The sequence below is a fragment of the Convolutriloba macropyga genome, chromosome 2 (assembly GCF_964194025.1).
Source record: "Convolutriloba macropyga chromosome 2, txConMacr16.3, whole genome shotgun sequence".
NCBI lineage: Eukaryota > Metazoa > Xenacoelomorpha > Acoela > Convolutidae > Convolutriloba > Convolutriloba macropyga.
In genome coordinates this window covers 80,651,425-80,673,959 of record NC_134469.1, presented here as the reverse complement: position 1 = coordinate 80,673,959, position 22,535 = coordinate 80,651,425, and the positions used below count along the sequence as shown (strand labels likewise).

General features: G+C 37.3%; 1 protein-coding gene across 1 annotated transcript; it reads left to right on the top strand.

Moving 5' to 3' along the window:
- The first annotated feature begins 16,657 nt into the window (after positions 1 to 16,657).
- LOC142334777 (uncharacterized) lies at positions 16,658 to 18,747 on the top strand. Its single transcript, XM_075383067.1, has 2 exons — positions 16,658 to 16,751; positions 17,820 to 18,747. The coding sequence occupies exons 1-2, from the start codon at positions 16,738 to 16,740 to the stop codon at positions 18,481 to 18,483; spliced, it is 678 nt and encodes a 225-aa protein (XP_075239182.1). The 5' UTR covers positions 16,658 to 16,737; the 3' UTR covers positions 18,484 to 18,747.
- The last annotated feature ends 3,788 nt before the right edge of the window (positions 18,748 to 22,535 follow it).

Genomic DNA, 22,535 nt, shown 5'->3' with positions numbered 1-22,535 from the left:
GATCTTACATAAATTCAACGCCTTCAGCGCCAATCTTGAATATTTTTTGTTTAATTTAGCGTAGATCTTACATGTTTTGCGTTGAAAATAGCGTAGATCTTACACACTTTGCGTTGAATTCAGCCTAGAACTTACATAACTTCAATGCATTCAACGCCAATCTCACGTATTTTGCATTAAATTTTGCGTAGATCCTACATAATTTGCGTTGAATTTAGCGTAGAGATTGCATAAATTTGCGTTGCATTTACAGCTGATCTTACTTATTTTGCGTTGAGCTTAGATAGGTCTTGCATAATTTTGTGTTGAATTTAATGCTGATGTTACATAATTTTGCTTTTTGATTTTTTTGTGGTGAGGTGCGGGGGGGGGGGGGGGGGGGTTAGGTGAGGGATGAGGATACGTGTGAGCTGGCATAGGTTGGTTGCGGGTTACGTGAGAGGGGGTACGTGGGGGTTACGTACGTGGGGGAGTGGGTACTTGGGGAGTGGAGGTGGGGGTAGGGTACGTGGGGGATATTCTTTGGTTGGGGTGCATGGGGGTTACGTGGGGGTACGTTTGGGGAGGGGTACGTGGGGGAGGGGTTACTTGGGGGTTGGTAAGGGGGTTTGGAGGTGTACGCCGGAGGAGGGGTTTGTGCGTTGAGTAGGGTTCATAGGGGGTACGTTTGAAGGGGGAGTGTGTGTGTGTCTGTCGGTGGGGGGAGGGGTAGGTTGGGGATGGCTACGTGTAGGGGGTAAATTGGGAAAGGTACATCGGGGTGTATGTGGGGAGTACGTGGGATGGGGTCAGTGGATGATGGAATGAAGAATGCAGGCACAGTTTTTAAAAAGCAGAAACCGGTTGCGTGCAAGAGAAACCGGCAAGAGATGAGAGGCGAGAAAAGTAGAGCAAAAAATGAACAAAAATTGAATAAGATCTAAACTGAATTCAAAGCGAAGTTATGTAAGGTAAACGCTAAATTCAATGCAAAGTTATGTAAGATCTACGCTGAGAAACGCAAAAAATCTGTGAAACATGATGCTGCAGTCCGATTTGTAAAGAGTGCTGTTTCTAAGAAAAGTATGGTTCTGTGGCAAATGGTGGAAGAGGCGACAAGTGAGCAGGAGGTCAGTGGTCCGAGTCCCATACCCAGAGTTCTACTAGTTTGTTTTCTACAAAATCAAGGCTAAATTCAACGCAAAAAATTTTAGATTATCGCTAAATTCAACGCAAAATATGCAAGACCGAAGGCTGAATTCAACGCAAATTATGACAGATCTAAGCTAAATTCATCACAAAATAAGTAAAATTTACGATAAATTCAGCGCATTCAACGCAAAATTATGTTAGAAAAGTGCAGTGAGTTTTCCAAAATTGTCAACGCTAGTTACCGCTGATCTTACATAAATTTGGCAAAAATTCCTTGGTCCGGGTTTCTTAAGCAATTGTTTGATCTCCCTGTGCTGGAACAGATCTCTAAACAAGCTGAAAATTGCAGAAAAGACATGAAAAGGAGGAAGTTAGTAACTGCTTGCTATTCTATTTGGCCGCTTTTGATAAGGATGCAAAACGTGTGAATGGGCGCAAAAAAAATTTTAATATTGAAATACTGCATTGTTGTATCAAATGAAAGAGCCCGTGTATCAAAATGTCGCATAATTTTTAATATATATTGATGGAAAAGCACAAAATTTTGTTAAGACGAATCAATGAGAACATAGGAAGGTTACCATGTTATTTATATATAACCCAGGCCTCGCCTTGGCTTATGAAAAGACTTTGAAAGTCCAGTAGGGGGCCAATATTTACTATATTGCACGGTCGAGCTTCCTAGGTAAAGTCAAGCTAATATCTTTTCTTGGGTCGAAAGAAAGTCTTTTGTTGACGAGGAAAGTCCAGCTAAGGTCTTTTCATGGGTCCAACATTAGTTATTTCATAACCAACCAAGTCGAAATAAGGTCTTTTTCATGGTCCCCATTGGTCTTTTCATAAGTCTTACCAAAATGATGAGCTATCTTTTTAAAGAAATAATGCAGGTTTTTGAGGAATTTGTGGTTCTTCTGAATCCTAGAAGATGAAGGAACATACAAGCTGACTACGTTATATGGAAAATAGGACGTAAAATTTAATTGGCAAGAAACAGACTTATGGGAAGAACATTGATGGAACTATGAAAAGACTTTAATTCGACTTTGTTTGCAAACATTGTGTCGAGCTTAGGCCCAGCCCAAATTTTGGGTCGAGCTAAAGTCTTTTGGTGAAAGTTTGAGTCCAGCAAAAGTCTTTTGCAAAAAATCTGAGTCGAGCTAAAGTCCGGTAAAATCGTTTTATAGCTTAAATGTGTCGAGTATGATCTTTTCATAGTACATTTTTGTCGAGCATTGCCTTTTCATAATTCTGTACCTAGAACTGGGAAGGGTGGGTATGTGGCGATAGTAATGGGATGAAAATCAAAACAGGGATGAGCAGATCCCCCTGCCTTTTAATAAAATCAGTTTAACCTCCGTTACCCCCAATCCTCTACATAAGACTATCCTGTTATGGCCAAACATTTGACATCTAAGGCGTTATACCCCCCTATTTCCCCTCTCAAACTTTCAAGTTTTCTTATACTAGAGTTAAGGTTCAGAAAAAATAAAGACGAAATTGATGATAATTATTACAGAAGTTTTGTAGGTAACCCAAATCAGGAGATGGGGGAGACGGCAGTTTATTTTTAGAAATTGAAATTGTAAGCACTGTATATTATTTAACCTTATAAAGCATATAAAAGCAATTTTTCTCCTTGTTACCAAGGTCACACGCAGAAAAAAATATTCACTACAGCACAAAACATATAAGACTTTTTTCTGAAAACGTTTCTAACAAAGCAAAACAAACCATTTCCAACTGAAGCCTTTAAATAGTTTTAAAAGGATGGAGTTGAAAAAACAAATTTATCATTTTGAGTACAATTGACGAGCTTAAAAAAGTAACAAGTGAGGCCAAAAAACTTGAAAAAAGCTTTACCATAATACATAATAAAAAAAGTCAGTTATTAATAAGCAATCAATTAATCTTGAACTTTTAGAAAAAAGTTTTGATAGAACAGTTGGTGTAAAGTATATCTATCAAGGGTCATCACGGAGTACATGGAAGTTGTCATTTGAAAACAAACCCGGCAAATTGCCCAAAATTAGCCGCCGTTGATTCCCATAACCCAAATTGGGATTGAAGGAAGAGAAAGAAACTAAAGAAAAAAATGATTTTTTACACGAAAAATACTAAATTGCGAACTGTTTTGATGTCATGTTGGAGCTGATCATACTCCTGTTTCCTAGTGAGACGACACAAAGTCTAGTAACAATACCAATAAGTATTAGATATGGTAACTAAGAACAAAGTTTGAGTAAGGAGCATCAAAAATTGGGCTTTTATGGGTTTATCCCAATTCTATTTCTGATTTTGTTTTTTGACACGGACTCTGTTCAATTTGAGCGGATTCGCTGAGCGAATGTTGTCTCAAAATACTTTCAGCGGAATGAGGGAAGAGTGAAACTAGCCCATAGAAGTCAGAAAAATTTCACGCAAAATGTTGAACAAGCTGTGAACTAAGGCAAAGCGAAAAAGCTTTTGTCCGACGAAGTAAAACAACGGTAGCAAGACAAATGCTAACAACAATTCAGAGAATTTTTAATGGAGTAAAGAAAAAAACTAGAACTTGCAGTGGCTACGAATGAATTGGGAAACCATTTTTAAAAAAAATCAGAGCACTAAATTAAGAAAAAACCTGAAAATCAATGTTCAAAATGCCGCATGTGAACAAAAAAAGTAGAGAGAAACAAAAATTAGGCCTAAAAAATAATATGGAAGGACTGGGAAAACTTTTTAGAAAAAAATGCGATCCAAAAATCGAGAAAACATTAAAAAATCGAAGTGAAATTGCCGCATGTGAGCAAAAAACCACTAGAAAACGAATTTTTTGTTCGAACACCGTTTTTTAAGCCTACTTTAAAAGTGGAGCAGAAAATTTTTACGCCGCAAAACTATTCGCTATTTCGCTTCATTTCCTGTTTTGGCGTGATCAAAATCACTACTCAAATTTGACTTCAAAAATCATGAAAATGTGTGAAAATATCTAAAAAAAAGACTGCGCCCCAATAAAAGTCAAATTCAATGAATTGTAAACAAATCTTGAAGTACAATCCGATGAAATAGGAACTAATATACCCGACCAGCAGATCAATTGAACAATCCCAGCCAAAAGACAATCTCTAAAGTTGAGAAACTAAGATAATCAAACAATTTAAAGAAATATTCATCGAAAAAACTCTTGTAGCTTGTTACCTGAACGACAAATATAATTTTGAACATACTCAATAGCGCACGCACAAGATTTGAAAAAGATTTGCTATCCACGGAAGGTAGATAGACTCGAGAAATATGACGAACGCCTCGAAAAGAATCAAGTGCGAAATTTAATCAAAGTTTCTAAACTTTGCGGAAATAAAATATTCAAAACCATGATTTGGTCTGTGTAGTTCTGTCAAGTAAGGCCTAAAAACTTTTTGTTGACTTGTGAAGATCGTTAAACTCAGGAAATGAAAAAATTTTCAAAAAAACTAATTGTAATTTTCAAATAAAATATCTCTTGAATTCGTGATTTTAATATCTTCAGAACAATTTCATTGCCTCCAGAGACTTCCTAGTATCAATTTTACAAATTTTAAAGAGTTTCAGAGGCTCCTAAAGATCAACTAATTTGGAAAATGATACTATGTTTCAAAATTATTGAATAAAATATAAAAATTTTCCTACAAAAATTTATAAAACTCGTGTTGTTAAAATATTGATAACCATTCTATTACCTCTAGCACCTATGCGGTAACTTACTATCAAACCCTAGGGTTGAATTCTGAGGTCACAGTGCTGAAAAAATTTGCTGTTTTACTTGAAAAATTGCAAAAATTGGTGATACTATTGTACTGAAAAACCCTTTCATTGCCACTAGAAGCTATGCATTAACCTATTATCAAAACCTGGAGGAGTTTCTTCTTCACCTAGAGCTGCAAAATTTCACATTTTTCTTCGAAAATTGAAAAAAATTGTATAAAATAATATAAACTTGCTAAGTTTATGTTTGGAGTACCAAATAATATAGCTCTTAAAATGGTCAAAGAAGAGACTGTTTCTTGCAAAAGACATTTATCAACTTTTATCAACCTCACTTGTAGACCGATTCAACAAAAATTGAACAAAGACATTTTGAACAAAACACAAAAAATTGCTACCTTGAAATACGGCCCTCCCAGTAGCTTCATCAAATCAAACACTTGAAGAGCTTCTAATGAATTTTGATGCCCGCTGAGCTTTACCTGTTTACCCCTTTTGAAAGCACAAAGCCATGAAAAAGAGGCGTGAAAGCATTTTAGAAAAATGAATTAAAATAATCGGTCAAGTCCTGACGTGCAATTCAAAAAATTTTCATTGACTAAACAAAATACTAGACCTAGAATGGACTATGAGTGAATTTGGAAAAAATATTTCTGAACAATTCAGATAAAAAATTTTTAAAAAAACAGAAAATCAGTGTCAAATTGCCGCAAGTGAACAAAAAACCACTGGCAAGAAATTGAAATCTAATTTAAATAAAAACATCTAGGACTAGAGTTAACTATTAATATATTGGGAAAGCAATTGGGAAAAATATTCGATCCGAAAAATCGAAAAAAATCAGTAAAAATTAAAGTCAAATTGCCGCATATGAACAAAATACCACTATCGAGAAAGTGAATTTTTGTTCAAACACAGATTTCTCTCTCTACCTTAAATCTAGAGCGAAAAAGTTTCACGCGGCAAAACCAAGCTCTTTCTCTCTACTTCCCGTTTCGGCGTGAACAAAGTCAATACTCCAATTTGACTTAAAAATTAATGAAAATGTGTAAACAGGTGTAAAAAAGACAGCGCCCCCTATCTTTGAGTTGTTAAAAGACAGAGCACCAATACAATCCAATTCTTGGAATTTCAAAATTAGGAGCGCTATGATAGCCGGCTGGGAAGCTGAGGCGGCTATTAAAAAATGAAAAAAATTTTTGCTCTATTTAGAATCTGCGGTGAATTTTGAGAAAAAAGAAAAAAATAGACCTGTAGAAAAAGGTTGATGCCAGTCAAAAATGCAAATGACGAATTTCGAAAGAAAAAAACACGCCATTTACGGTTAGACGTCCACAATTAGTATTTTTTAACATAAAGTTGTAAGCCAATACAATGTGCATGCTTTGAAAACATTTAGTAATAACGGGCACAACAAACGTTTGAATGTCTCACAATTGTCAAGAAACCCGTATGGCATGTCTGCAATAGTGAGTTAAACAAACAAAAGTGTTCCGAAAAATCCAATAAACAAAAAAATGGTCAAAAAATCTCTAGAATAGACAAAAAGAAGCTAAACATTGTTGATTTTTAAAAAATAAAAAAACTATGCAAAAAAAGAAACGAGTCAAAATGAAAATAAAATTCAGAAAAAATAGTAAAGCCAACACAATAATTTATTGGATAAATTAGAGAAATTGCAAAGGTTGTAAATTTTTGATCAATTGAAAAAAAAATTCAGAGAGAAATAATTAGTCATAAAAACGTTTTCATTGACGCAACTCAAATTAATTCTCATTAATCCTCGAGGAACAAGTTACTGCTGGTTAACTTTCTACTAAAAGTTGCTCCGCTAAAATTGAGTTAAATTGTAGTTATCTTCCTTCTGGTCATTCGGATAAAAGACGCAAAATGTTTTTTAAAATTTTTTAGCTGATATACAAAACTTGTTTTTAAAAACTTGGTTAAAAATGGCTCTGAAGCAATTAGTTGCAAGCAATAGATAAAGTGGGTTTCAGAACAAAATTCAAAAAATAATGGGCTACATTAAAAAATCACAGGGGCCAAGAACATAAAATTGCAAAAATAAGGCTTGTTTTTGCTGATATTTTGAATCCCGGACAATGAACTTTTGTTGTCACTATAAGCGTTGACTTGTTTCTTTTTATAGATAATTCATTTTTTGCTGTTGAGATCGATAATTAATAAACTAGCGAAAATGTTTGTTAAAAGAAGGCACAATATGCCACCGATTTTTGAAAAAAGATTTACTATGATTTGATTTTTGGATATTTTCCGTTTGTACCCCCCCAGAATGTTATGCCCCCCCCTCAATTACAGCGCACGTGTCATTACAAAGTAAATTGTTATGTGGAAAAATTACACGTGCGTCTGGGGGCGCAAAAATATGAAGCCACTAAGCTGGTGAGCGCAAATGGAAAAGATCCCATTTTTTTCATGATTCGTATAAAGTAATCGGATCTTTTTCAGTTAAGCCCCCCCCCCAATAAGCTATGCAAACCCAGTTACAGAGCAAGTGCAATTACATACTAAAATATGGCACTTGCGTCTGGGGGATGCAACTACTATGCACCCACTAAGCTTGTGGGTCACAAACGTAAAAGAAAAAAGCAATAAAGGGTGCTCTTTGTTTTTGCCATTTAAAGTGACGGAAACCATTCAGTCAGATTGCCAAGAAATTTGAACATAACAAAATTTGGCCAGTTGTCACTCACTCCAACGAGGTGAAGAAAAATAATTATCCTTTAATATTCAAAATAGATTGTGTATTATTAAGCGTTCAATTAGCATACAAGTTAGATAAATGAGCGTTTAAGGTAGCCTTGCTTCATCAAAAAATTTTCTAATTTCTGAATCGACAATTGGTTTGTTACATAAATAACTCTATTTGGTGCTATTTAAGGTAAGTTGCCGTTTAATCTGAGTAAAATTTTAATTAACTACAATCTGGTTTTCTCAAAACGGATTAGTGAGTGCATGTTATTTGCACCCCACGGACACACGTGTCATAATTCTAAATAGTGGTTTACTATGTAATGACACTTGCTCTCAAACTGGGCTTGCATAATTACTCCAAGGCACAAACGAAAAATATTCCAATTCTGAAAATATACTAATAATTTTTTGGGAGAGTTTTAGAAGACAGATTATTGAGACTGCTAGAGTGCAGTTGATGTGTTTAATTTTCGGTAAATTTTATTTGCAAGGAACAAGGGTGTAAGAGTGTAAAAAGAAACGATACAAGTCATAACGGTGGAAAGAGGGTAATTTTGCAAAGAGCGTAAAAAGAGTGGACAAAAGAGTGTAATTAAAGTGTACTTTCTTATAGTACACTTTCACACTCTTTTCTCCAATAAATAACAGCGGAAAACGGATTACACCCTAATCCCCGCTAATTAGGGGTGAAATTGGGGATTGAAACCTCGGCCCGGGTTCATTACAGTTGTCTTAATATTTTTTTACGCAAACTTGTTCATAATTTCGCATAATACTTTGAGGTTCTTGAAAGTTCGTATAATCAAGGCTGAAACTTATTATTCAACTTACTATAATGTCATATCGCTTTTTCCACGCATATTCCGCTTTTTTTTAAAAAAAAAATAAGGCGTAGCACTGTCATTTGACATAGTTACCATTATTTTACAACTAATTTGCAAACTAGGAGGTCCGTATACCTTAACCAACCGCTAAGTAGCAGTAGCAAAAAATGGAAAAAAAATTCTGTATTTATCCAAAGTAACTTTAACTTAGCAAATGATCATCGAACTTCCTGGAGCAGCACCATGCAGGTAAATTTCATCCTTGTAAGTTTAATGACCTTGTTTAAGTTTGATATCAATTTTTGAAAAAACTACAATTATTCAAGAAAACTACGGTCACAATAAAATATATTTTCATCATGTTTTAGCTCCAAGACTTTTCAAAACATATAAATTACAAATTTGAAAATTCGAGAGCTTTTTGCAAAATGTCATAAATCGAGATGTATTACGTTAATCTCCAGTTTTGAAAATTGGCTGTAATTTATAGTTTCGTTTTCAAAATTTTCAACTTTATAGTCAAATCTAACTTTAATGAAATTTATAAGATTCATTTATGTAACAATCAAATTATAAAGAATCATAAGCAAATTTTCAAAATCTTTAGATTAAGAACTTCCAATCTATTCTGTTTCACCCCCCCCCCCCCCCCCCCCAAAGTGTTTTTATAACCCCCAGTTACAAATTATGTGATGTTATATGGCACGTTACTATGTAAGAAAATACCACGTGCGCCTGGGGGTCATAAAAAATTTATGCTCACTATGCTGGGGGGGGGGGCAAAACAGAATAGATCCAGAACTTTTTTTGCAAGTAGTTAAAATATTATCTTTAAAAATAAGCGGATCTTTTCCGTTTGTGCCCCTCATTTTAGTGGCTGCATATTATTTGCACCCCCAGACGCACCTGCATTATTTTTACATAGTGATTTACTATACGATGACAAGTGCTCTGTAACTGGGGGGCATAACGTCCTGGGGGGACAGGGAAGATCCAAATAAGCAAAGCAGAAGAAATAAATTGGTTACAATGAAAAAAAACTATCAAAGAAACAAAAAACAGATTTAATTTTACAGAAAAACTGTTACAGAAATATTTTGATCAAACCACTAATGATAACGAGAACGTTCCGTTGTCAAATCACACTGGAATTATGGGTCTGCAATCTACACAGAAACAACAACAGCAGCAACAATGTGTACAAAGAAAACCCCTTTAAAAATCAATTTATTTTTAATGAAAAAGAGTTGTTATCAAATCGAAAATATTCATAGTAGAGCGGCAAAAACAAAGTTGTTCAGCTAAAAAATATCGTAACTGACTAACGTCGGGCGAATTTTTCTGAAACGTCCGCGGAACAGTTTGCTTCCACAGTACCCAGATGAAGCTCAGAGATGCCAGCATGGGGGAGTGGAGTAGGGTGTGAGTGATGTGGGGGGAGTCAAGCGATTGCGGGGTAGGTTTGAGAAGGGTGGACAAAATGGGTTCGAAACCACCAGATGGGGGAGGGTGGGCTTGGGATGTGCTGGGGGTATGTGGCATTGATCGTTGATAGGGGATCAAACAATCAAGTTTAAGAACAGCACATCCAACCATGAAATTCTCACCTGAAAAAAGTTTGAAGAATTGAGTTCTTAAAAACTGGTTAGGCGTAAATCTCTAAGAGAAATTAATGCCCTCCGAAAGTTACCTGTTTGTCCAGCTAAGCCAAAAATGGAGCAGGAGTTCAAACTCGGTGATCAAGTAAGATCTTGCTACAACAGAGTCCAACAGCGCACTCAAGCAACTAGACCACAATCGGCCGTGGATGCAAAATAGCAAAAAAAACAACCTTGAGATCAATCACAAAGAAGCACATTGAAGAAGAGAAACTATTGGAATGCTATGGGTGCAACAATTACCTTATTAATTTGTTTCAATTGATATTTTGGAAAAACGCCTTACGAAAGATGGCTATTTTTGGATAAAGTGTTCAAATATGATGCACGAGTACTTAGACACGGTCTACAAAACAATTGTTCCAGATGCTAGGCTTGTAATGAAAGCATCCCATCTGGCTGGTGATTTAATGGATCCTCTCATATGCTTCTCTTGTCTTATGCTCAGTAAAAACTCCTCACATGTGTTCGGGTACAAGTGGGATCAACGACACTCTTGCCGTGAGCTAAAGTACCACCAGCTCCATCACAAAATGTTTAACGGAACGCCTGGTTTTATGTCTTGTGTCTAAATTTTTGATCCCTCTGTTCATGTAACACAATTCACCGTGGAAGCACGTTTAATACTTAGGGTTAATTGTTGTTTCAGTGGACAGAATTGGTTCGAGGACTCAATTGGTAGGTTCCCCGCAGAATTCCACGGCTAGCACAAAGTACAAAACAATCAAGTTACTTCTCACGACCCACAGTTTGGCCTTACTAGGACTCTACATGTTTGGTGATAGCCCGGGTTGAGAAATTGCGACGAAATCGAAGCAAGAACTGTCGTTTTTGGTCGACTTTTGTCAGTTTCGTCGGTTTTTTATGTAGGAAAAGTCGATTATCCACGTTTTCGTCGGTTTTGTCGGTATTTGATGTAAGAAGTGTCGATTAGCGTAGTTTTCGTCGGTATTGTCGGTTTTGGCAGTAAGAAGTGTCGATTATCGTCGTTTTTTGTCGGTATTGTCAGTCTCAATTTGTTTTAAATACAAAATAAATAGAAGAAAACTAAGTGACAAGTGGTGCAGTAGAGGAGGAGGTGGCTAGGAATATAGGGGTCCAAGGTTCGAATCCTGGCAGGGACTGTCCGGTTTGTGAGATTTTTAGAATGGCAAAAACCGACGATTCTTACGTTAAAATACCGACGAAAACCGATCAAAACGACGAAAAAAACGTAAGGGCTTTGATCGGTTTTGGCGAAGTAAAAGCGACGAAAACCGACGATTTCTTATGTTTAAATCCGAAGAATTTCTCAACACGGGAGCTCTCCTTTTTTTATTGCTGCCGCATTTATATGATCCAAGTAGCTTCTCCTTTCATTGAGACTAAAACAAACTTTTCGGTTGTCTTGTACAAGGCATTTATTACAGCTATGAAGATAGTGACCTTCTTAAATAGGATTTAGTAGCAACTCTACTCGCTCAACGCCTAAGAAAAATTTTGTTAAGCGCTAACCGTGGATAAAGTTTTCGTGTGAACTGAGAATACCATCGTTTTGCGGTTGACAAACATAACAAGTTGGCACCCAATCTTCATTGCAAACCAACTGAGCGAAATACTGGAGTACGGCAGCGTTTGACTAACCAAACCCGTTGCCACTTCTGCTAAAAACATTGCAATTTTCCTTACTTCAAGCAATCTTGCAATGAATGACCCTTCTGAAATTGGAACTAGAAGTCGCACAGGCGTAAAAAGTTTATTGAACGCTAACCGTGCTTATGTTTTCTTTGAGTGGACTGAAAGTATCATAATTTTGCATCGAGGATGAAATCAAAAAGTAAGCACCCAATCTACATGTCAAACAAGGTGAGAAAAAAGGTGAGTATGCTAGCGTTTGACCAGTGGAATTTTTGGGAGCGCTGACCGTCTTTAAAGTATTTGTGTGGACTGTTAACACCACCGTTCTGCAACGGAAAAAGACATCAAGTTAGCACCCAAGTTTCACTGCAAACCACGTGATGAAAATTTTAGTATTTCGCCAGTGTGTGACTAATAGAACCACGTTGTAATCTGTGATTATTCGGTCAATTCCCGCACCATGGAATTCAAGTTGAGGTTTGCAACCCAGTAGCAGGTTGAAATCTTTGAAAAAGTAAATATAAAGTTGAAAATCTTTAGCTTGTGCCTTACATTAAAAACGACATTTTAGCCCATGAAAAACTTGATGAAAACATCTCATTTTCACCTACCTCAGCAACCAAGTTTGTCAAACAACAAATTAACTTTCTGACCGTTTGATAACTTCAGCTTCATCAAACACTCCTCCGAATATCTTCCTACATGCTCCACTTTTTTACCGTCACGCAAAAGTTACCGTAACAACATTGGCAGCAAAGACGAGCTTGCAGAGCTTGACGAAGCTGAGCGTCACCGACCAGTATTTTGTTCAGAAAATATTCGACCTATTCTATTTCGCCCTTCCGGTGTTTTTATGAACCTCATTTACAAACTCCATGTTGTTATATAGCACGTAATTATGTAAGAAAATAGCACGTGCGTCTGGGCGTAATAAAAAAGTATGCTCACTTAGCTGCGAGGGGAGGGGCGAAACAGACTAGATCCGAATGATCAAGAACCGCAAAAAAAAACTTTGTTGACAGCAAACTCGTCAGAACGAGCTAGAATTTTCTCAGTTCTCATCCTATTGCTGAGTTAATGGTCTCATCCGTTCTTCTCATCAACTCGGGTGACTAGTGGAAATTAACTTTGTCACTAAGATTCCTATCCTGCTGGATACGCATCATAATTTTGTTTTATTTTTTTGGAGCAGACTCACGTAGAAACATATCATGAACGCAACTTCTATTTACAAGCTAAAGAACAAAACGTAATGCAGACCTCAAATTACGTTATCAACTGCGTTTCATTAAATTGGCATTTATTTTGTGCAGAAGTTCTGCGCGGCAACGATTCAAACAATTAAAGCTAAACTTCCGGAGAGAGAGAGACTTGCATATTAGATTTTTTCACTAACCAACCTCAAATATGATGAGTTTCGCCGTTTTTATCTCACTGGCTGCCGGATAATCAAGAAGAGTTGGGGATTCCTCTTCAACTGGCTCATTATTTTTGCTTTCAATATTGAACTCATCTCATCCATGGATGCTAGTTCCTTCGTAATTGAAATTGAACGGTTCATTTATTGCTTCGCGCTGTTGTATGTCTTCATTTATATGCTCAGATTTTTGTATGAACTTCATCGAAGTCTATAAAAAGCTCCGTGAGAACACTGAAAAAATGAGTGCCCTTAACATTGTCGAGTAGTGTGCACATGAACGCACCATGTGGAAGTTTAATCCGGCATTCGCGCCGCACCAATATGAAACCTGAGAGGCTGGATCTTAGTTCTAGGAGAGAATTGTATACAATACTCGGGAGAACTCGCCTCATCTATCAAACTTTGAACACCACAGTTCATACTGTTTGAACAAACGTACTTTGGGCATTCAAATACGCTTTCTAGGCATTCGAATGAGCATTGAACCTGCGTCAGCTAACGCACGCAAGCCCTGATTTGTCCAATATAAGTAAAGTGACACCTACACACGTTTTACTCGGTAACCAGAAAACCAGAAATCCTTTAGGTGTTGGCGTTTTCAAATTTAATCCTTGTAAAAAAACAGTTGTGAACAACAAATCGCGCGCAGTCGTATGCCAATGCAGTTTGGGCACGTTCGCATAAAGAGTATGTACCTTTTCTGAACCCTTGACCTAAGTGGCAAACGGCTGCCGAGCAGCAATTCGAGGTCCACGACTCAGTTTGGATATTCAATTTGGAACTATTCTTTTTTGGCCCCCTCAGCTCAGTGAGCATAATATTTTATGACCCCCAGGCGCACGTGCTTTTTTCTTACATAGTAACGTGCTATATAACAACATATGATTTGTAACTGGGGGTCGTAAAAAACAGTGGGGGTGGGTTCGAAACAGAAGAGATCCGTCAACTTCCGTTGAGATTACTAAAAATTTGGATCTATTCTTTTTCGGCCTCAAGTGTTTTTTATGACCCCCAATTACAAATTATATATTGTTATTTAGCACGTTACTATGTAAGAAAATATCACGTGCGCCTGCGGGTCATAAAAACTCTTGCTCACTAAGCTGGAGGGGGAACAGAATAGATCCGAAAAGTTGAGCAAAAATGGAACAAAAATCGAATGAGATCTAAGAAGAAAATGTACGCTCACTAAGCTGGGGGACCGAAACAGAATAGATCCAATAAATTATATTGGTTGCGCTTTTTTCAGTCCTGAAAAATTTAGGTTTGAAGGAACGTATTGTTGACAAAACCTATACCAAGTTCTGTCAAAAAACATTGGTAGATCTGCAGTTTTTGACACCATTACTATTGCCTTTTTATCGTGATGACTATAGTAAGTCCCATAAAGTTGCAACGCAAGCGAACGTTCGAAAAGCTCGGGGCATGCAAATGGGCAGTGTTTTGCTATATATCTGCATGTTTTAAATTTGAACTTTGACCTTTGAAACGTTCGATAGCGTTGCAACTTTATGGGACTGACTATATTACGCGTTTTTGTCTTGATGTGAGCTCAATTGCAGTCAAAATTATGATTGCCATGTTGAAAGATATTATTGCTTACTCTATTATGCTGAATTAATACAACAATTTTGCGTTTTACAACCTATATGCAACTTTCGTAGCAACCAACAGTCCCTTAAACCCCAAATGTTGGTCTAGGGTCTTTCCCATCATGGCCCCCTTTAGTGGTCAGATAACCTATAGCCCCCCAATCATGGTAATTATACCATAATAGGGGCTATAATTTCAAGATGGGGCAGCTATAATGGGAAAGACCCTTGGTTTATAGCACGTTATTGTTTAAAAAAATAGTTCGGGGGTGGCATAAACAATTGTATACCAAGTAGGCCAAGAACCAAAGGATCCCTCAATAGATGATGCCAATTGAAGGATTCTAAATATAAAATAACCTTGACCCTCCAAAGCAGCTACTAGGCAAAGTGGAGGGTGGTGAGGTGACAATATATCAGTTGTGTTGTGGACATAGGCTTAGTTATCATTATTACAGACCCCTCCCTCACCGATCCTGGTGGGAGTTTTCCCGATCTGCCCCTACCCCCCCCCCCTCCCCCCCTTAGTGTTCATATAACTCTTACGCCCCTCAAGCGAGCGTTCTATTTTATACATAAAAGCATGTGTGGAGGGAGGGTTGCTATAATGGGTAACGCCCATGCTTTTTCCATAACTAATAAATCAGGACTTATCTCTCTCTAGCCCTTCGGTTGACTAAATTAGGACCCTTCCTCCTCGCTCCTCCATCGTATCCATTAACATGTAAAAGACGAAACGTTGACGTTAACGAGTTTGAAAGTATATTCTGTCCCATAAAGTTGAAATAAGCGAACGTTCGAAAACGTCAAAAACAGGCAATTGAGCATCAAATTGGTCATTTGAATGTCAAGGTTTTTTCGATTAAGCTTATATAGCGTGTCCCATAAAGTTGAAATAAGCGAACGTTTCAAAAGCCACAGGTTGGAGTTCAAAGGTCAAAGTTCAAATTTAAAACATGTAGAAAAAATTGAAGAATAGAAGTTTAATGGAAAAAAACATTGCCATTCAAATGACCAATTTGATGCTCACTTGCCTGTTTTTGACGTTTTCGAACGTTCGCTTATTTCAACTTTATGGGACAGACTATATATTCATCAACTTTTTTCTACATATTTTAAATTTGAACTTTGACCTTTGAACTCTAACCTGTGGCTTTTGAGACGTTCGCTTATTTCAACTTTATGGGACACGCTATACCAAGTACGAACGCAAACGAGAAACGACTAGATGAAATAATTCTCCACGGTTGAGGTACAGGATATATCCCCCCCCCCTCGTTTGGGTTGGTAAAAAAACCCTTTGGGCGAAAGAATAGATCCAAATTAGCAATCATAACTGGCAAATCGGACCGGCCTAGGCTTAATTAAAAGTCATTTTTTACCTAAAGTGCTTCAAAAGAATATAGATCTGTCACATCATAGAACCTCATCAGGGTAGTTATACGATAAATGTCTGTTGTCATTTCGTGGGGGGGGGGGGGCTTTAATGAAAAATATTCAGATATTTTGGGGAGATCTGTTCTGTTTCGGCCCCCCCAGTCCCCCCTCCCAAAAAAAACAATCTAAGGAATGTTATGTAGCACATTACTAAGTAAAAAATAGTGCACCCATGGTGACCAATGTTATATGCCCTCTAAGCTGGGGGGGGGGGGGGGGGTTGGATGATAGGGGGGTGGGGTTGGATAATGGGGGAGGGGGGGTATTGTGAGGGGGTATGAATGATCGATGATCGTTCATTGGCCGGTACTCATTTGTGTGAGCTTTTAATGTGTGGCTGATCAAACTTTGTAGACCATGGCAAACATTGCTACAAAAAATTGTGTTCACTTTGAATTGACTTTCGATTTTGAATTCACTTTCAATTTTCGAGTCACTTATGATTTTTGAGATCGCCCACTTTTCTGATATTTCACAAGTCCATGGTAAAAAATGCGGCAAGATTTTTCTATAAGACTAACGTAATTACTCTCACTAATCGCATAAGCCAGAACTTGTAACGTAGATTTATTACAAAGACCTAATAGTTCAAATCGTATATAATTATATACTTATCGGAGATGAAATTATCAACGTAAGTACTTTCATTATTTAGAACCTGCGATTTTTGTTGTTACCCGGGTCGAGGCCGAATGGTTATCTTGTAAGAACTTACAAGTTAACCATTCGACTTGCAAGGCTCTCACAAGTTAACCATTCGACCTACAAGATACTTAAGTTAACTTTTCGCACACACACACACACACACACGCACACATACACATGCACATACACACATACACGCACACATACACATGCACATACACACATACACGCACACATACACATACACATGCACATACACACATACACGCACACATACACGCACATACACACACACACACACACACACACATCACACATACGCACTAAACCATAAATTAAACGTTGCCGGACATGAATGTAAACGATTGTTTGGAAAAAATTAGAATCTGTAAGTGTGAATTGAATTATAAAGGGTATAAAAGAAGGGCCATTATTGCGAGAAAATACCGACATATGAATTTAAAAATTCAAAGAGTGTCATTGTTTTTGAACATGATCGATCGCAAAGAAGCTAATTGAGATCTACAGTTTTTCAAATGGATCTCTCTTGAATTGATAAAATTAAAAAACATTTTGTCTACTTAGGTAAAATTGTATTATATTATCCAAACAGATCAACTAACTCCACGCGCAAGTTCTACGCCAAATGACTGAATGTTAAAGCCAATTAACCAATAAGAGTTGTGCTCGACCGGAACGAACTTGCAAGAAACTTAAAGTTAGCCATTCGACTTACAAGTTCTTACAAGTTAACCATTCGACTTAAAATTCTTACAAGTTAACCATTCGACTAAAGATTCGACTTGCAAGTTCTTACAAGTTAACCATCTTTTGCAAGAAACTTGCGAAATCTGCGAAATCTTGCGAAATCTTACAAGTTATCTTATCTTATCTTTTGCAAGAAACTTGCAAGTTCTTACAAGTTAACCATTCGGTCTCGACCCGGGGTAAAGAAACAAATTTTTGTTCTTCGGGCAAATCAAATCAAACTTACATGAAAAAATTGTTAACGTAACCGTTAATAATTTCAATTTAATGGTCAATGTTCCCCTTTTAGGGTCCTGGCGACGATGGTCGCGGTGAGTACGGTAATTTTGCTTGTGGTACTAATGGTTTTCGCTCGATACATGGATAAGAAAATGGCCGAGGACAGATATCAAATGTTAAACGGGACAACGACGGCTGAGCCAGAAGTAGAAGAAAGTTACGCTAACCAGGCTGAAAATGACTCTCGAATCCGTCGCGAAGTTGAACTTGTCGATGACGATCACACCAGTAACGACACTGACAGCAACTCTACAGATCGAGAGAAGCGAAACGCTTTTTATATTAAAGCTAAATACAGCTATGACAAAAGGAATAAGGCCGACAAGCATGAAAAACAAGGTCATCACTCTCGAGAGCGTCGCGAGGTTGAAGTTGCGGAACCTGTCGATAACGATAGCATTAGCAACGACACTGTCAGCAACTCCACAGATCGAGAGAAGCAAAAAGCTTTTTATATTAAAGCTAAATACAGCTATGACAAAAGGAATAAGGCCGACAAGCATGAAAAACAAGGTCATCACTCTCGAGAGCGTCGCGAGGTTGAAGTTGTGGAACCTGTCGATAACGACGATAGCGCCAGCAACTCGACCAGGCGGGAAAGGAGAAATGCTAATTATATTAAGGCCAAGCATACTTCTGACAAAAGGCACAAGACTAAGAAGGGCGGCGAGTAAGGGAGTTTTGTATGTCCACAACCAATTCTGCATGGAAAACTGATTCTCAAGTGAATATAGCCTTTTTATTATGCTCGTCGTATGCTTGTACACTTGAATTTGATATGCCTGGTCATTTTCGTTTTTGTATTTCGATGCTTTTAACCTGAAATTATGAGTTTGCTTTTAATGCATATTGTATAACGACTTTGTTTTTTGTCGTTGATGTGCATGCCTAATTTAAGTAACTACCGTTGAGATAATTCACGAAAATTAATAAAACTAGTTTTGTATCCTAGATCAATCGAATGAGCGATCCTAAGCGTATGTTGGTAACATTAGCACTGCAATACCTTTGCATGCATTGCCGACATTGCAGACTGAAACGATCCGATTTTGAGATCCTGCCACCCGGGTCGAGGTTTGGCGGTGAATTTTCGTAAGAAATGCGGTGAAATGCGGTGAAAAAAGATAATTTTCACCGCGTATTACTTACATCTTTTTGAGGTGAATGCGGTGAATCGCGGTGAATTATTTATTTATTTTCACCGCGTTCTCAGTATTCTTACAAAAAAGAATCGTACCCACAGGGGTTCACACCTCTGACCTCCTGCATGCCTTCCTTTGCTTAGTCCACTGTGCCAACTTTCACTTACATCATTGAAATTTCTTGTGAATATAAAAATCAGATTAAGTAAACTTTGGAAATCATAAGCGGTGAATTTTTGTAAGAAATGCGGTGAATTTCGCGGTGAATTTTGTAAGAAATGCGGTGAAATGTGGTGAATTATTTTTTTTCAACCGCATTCACCGCTTTCACCGCATTTCTTACATTAATTTGCCACAAGTTGATGCGGTGAATTTTTGTAAGAAATGCGGTGAATTTTGTGAATTTTTGTAACGCGGTGAAATGTGGTGAATTATTTATTTTCACCGCATTCACCGCAATCACCGCATTTCTTAATTACCCTAAAACCTCGACCCGGGCATGGGCACCCAGATCCTTCGGAACTTGATTTACAGCACACTAACCATGGTTAAGATAGGTTACCACGAGGGTATTAACCCATGAGTGTATATGCGGTATGAATGATGCTCAGCACAAATTTAACGTAAATTTTTCACGTGTGTAAATTTAACGTGTGTAAATTTCTCCCAAAAAATAGCCGTGATTCTCTTAGTAATAAACTCTTAGTAAATTTATGAACATTTTATGGTTTTGGAAGGTTGCCACCACATTTCTAATTTATTTCTGAATGTGTATCCAGCAATACGAACATCTACAAATCACGATTAAATGTACCACATCTTCCAGCACCCATGTCCTAGCTATCCCTATCTACCCGCTTGCTCCCTTTTTTCCTAACCACCAGCTTTCGCTATCTATGAAAAAATTGACCAAAATTGGTTAATTCTTCAGCGGAAAAATTGTCTGCCCCAGAGATGACTCGGCCCCAGAGATGAATTTTGTGTCAAACAAAAACAGATCAAATTCAAAAAATTTGGAAAGGACAAAACGATGAAATGACATTTTGAAGCTGCAAATTTGTGATATAAGACCATTTTTTAAAAAACACGATACCTTTGGCGTTTTAGGTGCTTTTTATTCGTCGCCAAGAACTAGAAGGGGTCACTATGGGATATGGGTCACAATTTTGGCCCAATAAGAGGGTTATTTATCACTCTTTTATATGCCTTGCGAATCCTCGTCCATTTCGTTTACTTTTTGGGTTGTACCCAAAGTGGTTGTACAAGAAAAACCTTATAGTCTACATTAGACGCTCTCCTAATCCAATCGCTCTGTGATCGTGTATTGGCGCTTCTATTATTTTAAAAATGACAATCTTACAAAACGTGACCGAAATCGTGCTTGATCTAGTCTTTGAGCATGGGATTCAATGGGAAGCTGAAAGAGTGGGAAGTTGAAAGAATTAATATACGTTGTTAGGGAACGTCATGTCTGTCATGCCCCAGCTCTCAGGATGTGTGGCGTAATTTGCTTCCACGTAGGCCTTCCTTAATCGAGAGTGAAATGACCTGATCGTCCACGCAGAGGCATACCGATTTTACATGTAAGTACCCTCCAGGAGGGTTTCAGTCTTTTTACAGAGCGAAATTGAATGCGTCGGCATTAACGTCAAGGGTTGAAGGTTTAGACACTTGCGCTGCCAATATTTGTTTCTAGTGCTTGTTGAGAATTGCGGGTCGAGGGTATTTGCTTCGATTGTAATGAAAATTTTGTTATCGGAGTCTGACATGATTAAAACAAACAGATTTCGAGCAGCGAGCCCGGCGGAAAACGGTTTTCTATTCGGTGACTGGCGTTAGTGAATGTAATTTAAAGTTTCTGTAGAGCTTTTAGCATTATTTGGGGTAGTAATATTAACTGCTGCATTTTCTGCCGCGAACTCCTCGTTAAATTCCACATAACGTGAATTTTCTAACATTGGGTCATCTTTATGTTGAGTTTGTAAGAATTCAGTGTAATTCATTGCGTTGATTACAAAGTGTTTTGCTCCCCATTTGATTGCATATAATTTAGATATAAAGCCGAGTAATTTTATGACCCCAGGTTACAAATTATATGTTATATAGCCCGTTACGATGTAAGAAGATAGCACGTGGGCTCATAAAAAATTTATTATCACTAAGCTGGGGGAGGCGAAACAGAATAGATCCGAATTTTTCATCATTATTCGAAATTTGGGCATTTCCCATTATAGCCCTCCCATGAAATTTTAGCCCACCATTATGAAATAATTACCATGTTTGGGTTTTATAAATTTTATTACCACTAAGCTGGGGGGCTGTAATGGGAAAATCCCCAAGGATCACGGAAAGTATAATCAACTGGCGAATTTTCGAGCCCGGTAGATGATTTATTGTAAAATCAAGCTGTAGCAGTCTATCAATCCAACATGTTTATCTGCTATTTTAAAAATCAAGTTGATCTTTGTTCAGGAATAATTGATAATGATGCTCTATGATCAGTGATGACGTGAAATGATCTACCTCAAAGTATTTGACATTTTCGATTGCCCCAACAACATCTAAAGATTCCAGATCAAAAAGGCTATTGCGTTCCTCTTTTATACTGAGAAATGGCATTGCAAACATTGTATTTTACCAACCTTTATCTTCTTGCTGCTCTAATGCTGCTCCTTGACTTTGGCGTGATTTAAAGTGTTCTTTCTGATTATCATTCCATTCAAACGACGTTTTTTTTCAGAAAGGTTTTAATGTGTGGCATATTTGTGATAGTTTCAGAGAAAAAAAAATTCCAGATATTGGACTGATCATAGGAAAGAGCGTAATTTTTTCAGATTTCGAGATGACTTTATTGCTTGAACTGCTTTTATTTTGCTGTACAGTGGTGTCATGCCCGTTGAAGTAAGTTTTCGGCTCAAAAATTTTGTTTTTTGTTTAGCAAAATGACATTCTCGTAAATATATTTGAAGATTTTCTTCGTTAAGGTTTTGGAGGCACTTTCTGACTAGGTTCATATGATCGTCATATGTTCTTTTGCTGAAAGTTAAAATGTCGCCCTGGGAACAGAAAGTTATTCTTAGTCCTATTAGTGTGTAATTAATGGCTTTCTGAGGATTTGTGGGCATATCCGTAAAATCTTGTTTTAAAGCGATGTGTGCCTGTCATTTCAGCATTTACATTGGTAATGTTCCAATGGCGTGCCGTATTAGGGTGTGAATTGAGCTGATTTTAAGCTTATTGCTGATATATTGTTATGAAATAAGCCGTGCCATTTGGAGCATTATTGCTAAATGTTTGGGAAAATGTTTGTAATAGGAAGTCAAAGTTGGGCATTTGATATTTAATTTTCTACATTGGGTAGTTTTTAACTTTTGAGTCAAGTGCTAATTTTATTGATCAATCTTTTATAGCTGTGACTGCAATTGGAGATATACACAAATTTGGTTCGAACAAATGGAGTGTTTTTCTATATGTCGTTCCCTGAACAAGTTTTCAAGTTGTTTGCTGACTTTTGTTTGCAGATGTATCGGAACATTGTCTTATGTGGCGTTACGCTCTGTTGTTTTAATGGAATTTTAATTTCA